A 9,302-nucleotide genomic window follows, 5' to 3' on the forward strand; every position below is an offset into this window, starting at 1 on the left:
CCCCCCCGCCCAAAAAAAAATGTTTTGATCAGTTAAGTTTATTTTTATACGCTTGGTACGTTTTTGACTTGAGGGTCATTTTCCAGTCTTTATTGTAAAAGTAGGTTTGCAGCCATATGGTAGCCTATTTTTACGCCTCATTTATTCTATAATTCTGGATCCATTGCATGAAATTGTATTTGGTGGGATTTATTATTATTATTAGGAAAATTATCTTGTACCACCCCTGTTTTTTAACTTTATATGAGATACCACCCTAAAGTGTCAAAAATATCTAGTGTATACCCGGTTTTGAAAAAATAATGTCTCTTAAATTCATTCTGTTAGCTCACAAGCGTCAAGTGATGACATGGCACCGTTGATATTTTTTAAATGACAAGCTTACCCTTCAATATTTTACTCAATGATGTGAAAAAAACCCACCCCACGTGATTGAAAAGAATCTCTCCCCTTCTCCGATCAATTTAGGGATTTCAGGTGGAAACCCCTTCACTTCCGATGCGAATTAGGGATTTCAACCATAAACCCCCTTCTCCTCCGATCGATTTAGGGATTACTGTTCAAACCCTCTTCTTCTCTGACATGAATTAGGGATTTCAGCCATAAACCCCCTTCTCCTCCAATCGATTTAGGGATTTCTGTTCAAACCCCCTTCTGAAACTTTTTTCCTTCGCACCCTCATTTGACTCAAGCAACGATTTGAAGGTGACCATACGTCCAATGCAAGCGACGCTTTGAAGGCAACTTTCATGGCAGCTTGAATCTGCAAGGGCTGAAATGGGCAAAGTGAAGGAAGAAAATGAAGTATTGATGATGAATCTATAAAAAATGATGAAGGAATATCATTCTCTCCAATTGTATCTCACGAACATGGTACAACAAGAAGAAGCTAAGATATTTGCAGATACAACCCCTACCAATCAAGAAATTGAAGAACCGAAAATTTCACTTAGCCTTGGAAGGCTTTCAAGTGAATCCAAAAAGGAAGAGAAGAGAAGCAACTCCGGTAATGATAGAGATGATGAAGCTTCACAACAGACCCACTTGAAGAAAGCAAGAGTCTCTGTAAGAGCCAGATGTGATACCCCACAGTTAGTTTAATTTTTTCATCCACTAATGATCTTTGCTTTAGGGAGAGAGAGAGAGAGAGAGATTTTTTCTGGTAAATCAAATTATGTTCATTAAAACGTGAGGAACTCTTGAACCAGGAGTCTCCTCTACCCATCTACTAATCCTGCTAGCGTCGAGCTTCAAGAATACCCTGTTTCTTCATTCTAGGGTTCAAGGTAAATGGTTTGAGAAGAGAGAAATAGAGGTGAAGAGAAGAAAGAGAACTCTCAAAGAGTAATTTTAAAGAGCTTGGTCTCCTACTTATTTGTATTTACTTTGAAGGTCAAAAGAGTAATTTTGATTTCTAAATTAACGGTGTTAGACTTTAGGGGTACGATTGATATTTTTGACACTTTAGGGGTGGTATCTCATATAAAATTAAAAAAATAGGGGTGGTACATGATAATTTTCCTTATTATTATTATTATTATTATTATTATTATTATTATTATTATTATTATTATTATGTTGTGAATTGAACGACTCCGCCTCTTGTTTTTTATTTATTAGTAATGCATATTTTTTATGTTCCACTTAAAAAAAATGCATGTTTATTATATTTTATTGTATTGCATCTCATACATATAACTGTTCCATACATAAAGAATTTTAAAGAATTTTAAATGATAAAAGGTGGGATGGAGGGGAGATGAGTAGGTGGGCCTTTATTGTATTGTATCTCATACATTTAATCGTCCCATATATAAAGAATTTTAAATTATAAAAGGGAGGATGGAGGGGACATGTGTCGGTGGGGTGAATGTTGCGCACAAGGGATGGGGCAGGGGTTGCACAGAGAGGGGTGTGGAGTGGGAGTTACGGTGGGGTTGAGGTGGTGGGGCAGAGAGTGAGGATGTTGTCAAAGAGAGATTGAGAGAATGGTGGTGCCATTGAATGGGATTGCGAGTGGAGAGAAAAGGAAGGAAAAGAAAGGGACCAAGAGTAATTTAGGGTTTAGAATTAGTATTGGTAGGAAAGAAAGGTTGGTGGAATTTCTCCAATGTTCACTATGAAATGATGAAGCATATCTATTAGAGGCTGAATGGATTGATAATTTTCATGACATTTAGGCATGGTCTATCCCAATCGGGTTCTTTTTCTGCCAACTCAGCTTGAGATGGGTAAGAATAAGGCACCTTGTAGTTTCATGGTACTAAATGATATGGTGTAAAATAATACGTCTTAACCAACGCGGTTGGTAACCTAGTGGGAAAATATCCTTCAATCCTTATGGGGTTGGTAGCCTAATGAGAAAATATCCTCAATCCATCATTTGACGGTGTTAAAATAATTTATAGAAAAACCGATTTACCCTTATATGAATTAGATGGTTGAATCACAATTTAGCCATCGTTGTTACTGTTATGGCGGCCATTACCGACGAAGACTCTTCTACTATAATTGAGCTGAGAGAACTCGATCTGGGGCTTCATGATGAAGTGCATCCACGTTCCAAACCCTTTTTTAACTTTTTAGTCTCAATACCCTGATATAAAATTCATCGAATCACAGATAGCAGCAAACCGGAACTTCAAATGTCAAACAAACTGAATCAATCAAGAAGGGCATTATAATACCAAAGAGAGGAACCTGAACTCTCCGTTTCTGCAACTTTCTAGTCCTCGTACTTCGACCCATTCTAGAAGAACAATCAAATTATCAATATCTCTACTCTTCACCCCCCCCCCTCCTCTCTTTTGCAGAGTTGGAGGAAGCGTATGGCGCAACTGAAAACCTGTGAAGCCTTCGTTTCTAAATGGGTCGAAGGAAGAGCAATTTAAAGCCTTTCTGAAAATACCTTTTCACGAAACGTTACCAAGAAAAGGTATGTATCCTCAAGGTGTAATATTTCAAGTACAATTTCTTCTTCCTAATGACCCCTTACTTGTTTCAACTTTCCAGTACAGTTTCTTGATTTCTTCCACCTTGAGGTTAGAACTCCCCTGTTTTTAATGCAAAAAAAAAAAAAAAAAACTGGTCTCTGTGGTTTACTGGATCACCAAATCCAATAGCCGGATCAACCCAATTGAACTGGCCAATTAATCTGATATTCAACCATCCAAAAAAGGGGATGCCTATTCCCTGGATTATCTGGCTGATCCAGATTTTGTCTGATCGTCCCGAGTAGACTCCATCCTCTGCCTCTCCATCTCCACCACCTGCTCCAAATTCGATCTCTCTTCCTTCTCGTACACCTCCCCAAACTTCGCCCGACTCAGCTCCTTCATCCGCGAAATCGACTCCCCTTCAACTCTTCTGGCCTGAACAGGTAGCGGCCTTCCTTTCGAAATGCCATCTCTTGCTGTTCACATTAGTAGTCTGTGGCAGAAAACTAACTAACGAATCACCATCGCCGGAGTTACTCGAGTCACGTTGCTGCATTGACGATATGATGCTCCTGACGGCAGGATCTTCGTTCTTCAATGCTACCGAAGAAAACCCACTTGGTTGGTAACCCATAAGCCATCTTGGCTTTCTCGATCTTTCTAGTGTTTCTGCTTCAAGTTTCCTCGGCTGAGCTCGAGTTAGCGTTCACCCAGGTGTCGATTAGCGTCGATATAGCACCTTCGCTCCACCAGTCCTCGCGGCCGCCTCCTGTGTAGGGTACCCGGGGCTGTTGTATGGGGACGACTAGGGTTAGAGAGTAATGAGATGGCGGCCCCATCGCCGCCATCGTTACAGGCTGGGAAGACGGAGACAGACGATTCCGAGTATTTAAACCTTGAGATTGCTGGATGAAGGTCGGACATCCCACCAAAGAAATCAGAGTGACTGGTGGAGTTTGAAGCTCTTCGGCTTCATCTTCCATTATTATTTGGGGGCTCTAAAACTTACTTTGTGTGGGGGTAATTTCGGTATGAAATGTAATTTCATACATATGAGGTCATCACTTTATAAAAGGAAGAGGTAGGGGATTATATTTATGAAAATATGTGTAAGAAAGAGCTATTAAGTCATAGTCTAGGGGAAGGAAAGATGGATAGAAGTAAACAAACTCAATAGGAAATCAGCAGCCATTGAAAATCAAAAAGAGAATTAAGAGTCTCAACAACAAAGAGAAGACAGCAGGCCAAGGGACAGAAGTTGACAATGTTCTTCCAGTTCGTGGTTTGGTTTCATCTTCTTGTAAAATCTGTAGCTTCACAAGAAGATTTTGGTTTCACATACAATGGATTTCGAGGAGTTGACATGAGCTTGGACGGGTTGGCACATATTACAGACAATGGCCTCCTTATGTTGGTAAACAACACCAATCAACAGGTGAGTCATGCTTTGTACCCGCATCCAATTCACTTCAAGAATTCATCCACTGGCAAAGCTTTATCCTTCTCTACTACTTTTGTTTTTGCTATTGGGGAAACCAAATATGGTGGCCCTGGAATGGCCTTCGTGATTGCACCCTCAAGAGAATTCCAAGGTGCTTTGCCAAGCAATTATTTTGGGCTTTTCAATATGACCAACATCGGCAAACCATCCAATCATGTCATCGCAATCGAGCTCGATTGCCTCCAAAACAAGGAGTTCAACGATATCGATGGAAACCATGTTGGTATTGATATCAATGACTTGAAATCTGTTCAATCTGCAACTGCTTCTTACTTGAGTGATAAAGAGAACCAGTTTGTGAACCTAAGCCTCACCAGTGGACAACTCTTGCAACTCTGGGTGGAATATTATGGTGCAGAGAATCAACTTAATGTCACTTTAGCTCCTATTAACATCCCTAAACCAACCATCCCACTCTTGTCCTTGAAAATTGATCTTTCTGAGTTCATTGTGGATCCCATGTTTGTGGGATTCTCCTCAGCTACATACGTCTTGCCAGTATCCTATTATGTTTTGGGATGGAGTTTTGAAACAAATGGGGAAGCAAGAGAACTCACTCTCTCTCACCTCCCAAAGCTTCCTCAAACAGGACATAAAATGAGACCTAGTCTTTTTATTGTTGTATTTTCCGTAATAGGTGCTACTTCAGTTTTAATCTCAATCTTCATCCTCCAATTTATTTTGAGAAGGAAGAAAAAGTTTGCCGAAGTTCTTGAAGATTGGGAGCTCGATTATAGACCTCACAGGTTCAAATATAAAGATCTCTACATCGCCACCAAGGGATTCAAGGATAAGGAGCTTCTCGGGACTGGGGGCTTTGGTAGGGTCTATAGAGGTGTATTACCCATATCCAAAACAGAGGTTGCAGTTAAGCGAGTCTCCCACAATTCTAGACAGGGAGAGAGAGAATTCATTACTGAGATAATCAGTATAGGTAAATTGAGGCATCGGAGCATAGTCCCACTCTTGGGCTATTGCCGACGTAAGGAAGAACTCCTTCTGGTCTATGATTTCATGCCCAACGGGAGTCTTGACAAACTTCTTTTTGATCAAACAACAACAAAGATGATTCTGAGTTGGTGTCAAAGATTTCGAATCATCCAAAGCATGGCGGACGCGTTATCATATTTGCACCAAGAATGGGAACAAGTTGTGGTTCATAGAGACTTAAAGTCCAGTAATATCTTATTAGACAAGGAGCTAAATGGAAGATTGGGAGATTTTGGTCTTGCAAGATTATATGATCATGGAGCTGACCCTGAAACCACCCATGTGGTAGGAACATTTGGTTATCTTGCACCAGAACTTGGTAGGACTGGGAAAGCAAACCCTAGTGTGGATGTGTTTGCATTTGGGGTTTTTCTGCTCGAAATTGCTTGTGGTAGGAGGCCTATAGAGCCAGAAGCATCTGAAGAGTGTGTTGCGCTGGTCGATTGGGTGATTTCATGTTGGCGTAGGGGCAGGATTCTTGATACTGTGGATCCAAAATTGGGATTGAATTATGATGTGGAGGAAATGGAGTTGGTGTTGAAACTTGGATTGCTTTGTTCCCACTCTATTCCAACTAAAAGGCCTCATATGGTAGAAGTTATGCGTTATTTGAAGGGAGAAGTTCCTCTACCAAAGCTGAGATTGCTTGGAGTACAAACAGGCATCAATGACACAGATTTTGTGCCTTCAACAGGTTTTGGTGATGTCTCTATTCACAGTCCTTATCTTCGGAGCCCAATGACTCGGTCATTATCAGTTGCAGAATCTTTACTCTCTCAAGGTCGGTGAGCATAATCAATTCTGTTAAGTTTTTCGCAGTCATGGTTATGTATCTGTAGCAGTAAGTTTTAACTTCTGGAAGTTGCAATACAATAAGAGAACCTGGTAGCTCTGTTCTAGAGTTAAAAGGGTCTCCCAAGAGGACCACTCTACCAGTGTTACAGGGGAATCAGATCATCTGATCTGGAAATATTAAAAAATGTCCTAAACTTGCTCTGTTTCTGTTTCAGAACTGAAGTATTCTGAATCCAGCCCTTAGATCTGTGCCATATCTTAGGAATTTATTGAGCATATCTAGATAAGATTCGATCCAAGTTTTAATCTATTCTAATTCTTGGATTTGATTTAATTTTATAATTCCTATTTGCTGGATTAGATCCAAGTTTAAGTTTAGGTTTAGGTTTAGGTTTAGTTGATTATTGTAGACTTGGTCAAGGAGTTCAAGTAGGCTGGCCGTTGGAAAGTTTGAATCATGACCATGTTTCTTCTCCCAAGTCTCCCATCCAACTCTATGGATATTCAACTGCTTGTGGCCCCCACTCCCATGGCTCCCATTGCTCCCAACGTCCCTATGGGCAGTGCTCCCAGCGTGGTGATCAATATGACCGTTATCTATCATTCAAATTGTGAATTCTATTACTATGGTCCATTGTACTCCAGTAGCTGTTGTACACCTTGTAAATTTCTACTATTGACCTATATTTACAATAGTTTGGTTTTTTCTTAACCCTCCCACACCCCCCTCCCTTAAAAAAAATAAAAAAAAAATAAAATAAAAAAATAAAAACAACAGTTTGGTTTTAAAATATGGTATAATATAATATTAATGGTATTAGAAGAATTATCACTCGCCTCCCCTGAACTATAGCTAAATGTCAAGTTCTCCACATTTTTTCAAATATTTCACTCCCCTACCTTCAAATGAAAAAAATTCTATTTTGGGTGCCTGAATGTTTAAATTGACTGTTTATTTTTTCCATAATGACTGAAATACCCCCATAAATGTAGAAAACCCATTATACCCCTCTATGAACTAAAATCTCTTCTCTTCCTCTTCTCTTTATTTTTCTTTCCCTGTATCTTCTTCTCGATCTCTGATACAGTTTCTCTTCCCTGCTAGCGGTACTGTTCATCTAAGAAGAATTAACTGAAACTCCTCGGTTCCTTCAGGTTGTGGGCTGATATCTGGGGAGTTTGCTTATACTCCCAAAAGCGACCTGAACCATAGGGGGAAAAAAAAAAAAATGCTTGAAAGCTCCTTCTATAATGAGATTGAAATCAGAGATTGCTGCTGGTTTCTCTGGTTAATCCTAATTTGCAGAAATTCAAAATTAGAAAGCATCAATGCGACAATATTCTCGCTTCTTCCCTCAAATCTTCTTCTGCAATCGCCGTTGCGGTCCTAACGATCCCTCCACCGTCCATGGAAGTGGAGATGGAGAAAGAAACACTCTAATCTTCGATTTCAACCTTTTGTTGCCGCCCATCAGATAAGAGTTCTTGTTGCTATGTAATTAGTTCATAGATGAGATGGGTGAGTGATTATTAAGGATACAGAAACTGAGTAGCGTGAACGACACCTCGCAGAAGGAAGTGAAGCAAATGGAAGATCATGCTACGACAGTGATGAAACCAACAAGGGACTGAACGAGATGAGGAAGGAGATGATGCTTCTGGTGTAGCAGATCGGAAACTCTAGTCTATCAAATTTCTCGATTCACAGAGAATTTGGGATCGAAACCAACCGATTCCACCCAGAAAGGGAAGGTCTGTGTGAAAGGGAAGGCCTGTGCATAGGGGTATCAAACGGTGCGGTTTTGGTTATTCCATTTGGTTTCGATTCGGTTTACAATTTGATAAGTGAAACGAAAATCGCACTGGATAAGAATAAGGTGAAATCAAAATCATTTTCATCCGGTTTCGATTTTAACGATTTTTAATCGATTTTTGTTATTTGATTCACAATCGGTTTACATGGGGTTAATAGTGTTATTGTAGAAAATGGTTTGCATACTACAACTAGTGTGAATCTTACATATATTAAATTTCCTAAAGAATTAAGACAATATACATTTATTTTGCTAAGGACAATAAACTTTCTATGTAAAAGACTACATATATTATAACTAATTAACTATGATCCTAGAAATTAGAAAATCAAGAAGTGTGATCGTGTGAAAGTGAAACTCCCTTCTCAGTTAATACTTTGTTTTTTTTTTTCCACCCTTTTTTTCATAGAGACTTACAGAATTTCAAAACACTTTAAGTCTTTAATACTAGGTGCCGGTTAACCATCGGTTTTCTAGTTCGATTTGATTCTGAACCAAAATTATGGTCTATAAAACCAAAATCGGATCAATTTACTACGATGTGGTTTGGTTAGATTATAACCGATCGGTTTCGATTCTGGTAAATGGTTTCGGTTATATATTGACACCCTTACCTGTGTAGTGAGTCTAGTGACTGGAATCCTTTCACATTTAGCGGCTCAGCCTTTCGCCATCATTCTTTACGAAAAAAAAAAAGGAATTTACTATCACTCCCATACCTTTTACTTTTTTACTGATATTCCCTTGCTTTTTTATTTTTACATCTCTTTCTCCTCTGCTCTTTTTAAATACCAATATTATCCTTTATTTTCATTTGTAACCTATTACATTTTTTTCATATTGATTGGTTTAAAATATGATTTGACACAGAATAGGGTGTTCCTGTGTAATTGTAGTGGCTAAAACTCCCTAGTGATTGAGTAGACGTTGAGCTTTATTTGGGTGTCACTTCCATGGATTCCTACCCATGTTAATCCCACTCCTATATTCAAGCTACTTTCCTTTTTCTTCCATTAATATTAAAACAATTACACTACTTTGAATTTGCACAAGCATGTACATCACGGTTATATGTTCAAGCTCTGAGGGAGATAAAACCAAGGAAAATATAAAAAGAAGCTTAACCGGATTTTGAATCTTTACTAATACAAGGTAGAGGACTGGGACCATTGACAAAGTTTAGCATGAATGGACGATTCCATCTTATGCACTTTTTTAATTAGCCAATTTTTTATTTTTTATTTTTTATTTTTATTTATTTTTTTT

At 38.9% G+C, this 9,302-nt stretch overlaps 1 protein-coding gene and 1 long non-coding RNA gene across 2 annotated transcripts; both read left to right on the forward strand.

Moving 5' to 3' along the window:
• Window positions 1-2,629: 2,629 nt before the first annotated feature.
• LOC122067864 lies at window positions 2,630-7,437 on the forward strand. The gene is made up of 2 exons (XR_006136897.1): window positions 2,630-2,935; window positions 7,378-7,437. It is a non-coding gene; the product is annotated as an uncharacterized LOC122067864 (long non-coding RNA).
• LOC122067863 (L-type lectin-domain containing receptor kinase SIT2-like) lies at window positions 2,929-6,504 on the forward strand. The gene has a single exon (XM_042631705.1). It carries the CDS (start codon window positions 4,201-4,203, stop codon window positions 6,214-6,216), a length of 2,016 nt encoding a protein of 671 aa, XP_042487639.1. The 5' UTR covers window positions 2,929-4,200; the 3' UTR covers window positions 6,217-6,504.
• Window positions 7,438-9,302: the final 1,865 nt, after the last annotated feature.

Source organism: Macadamia integrifolia, unplaced genomic scaffold, assembly GCF_013358625.1.
Source record: "Macadamia integrifolia cultivar HAES 741 unplaced genomic scaffold, SCU_Mint_v3 scaffold3173, whole genome shotgun sequence".
NCBI classification, from domain to species: domain Eukaryota; kingdom Viridiplantae; phylum Streptophyta; class Magnoliopsida; order Proteales; family Proteaceae; genus Macadamia; species Macadamia integrifolia.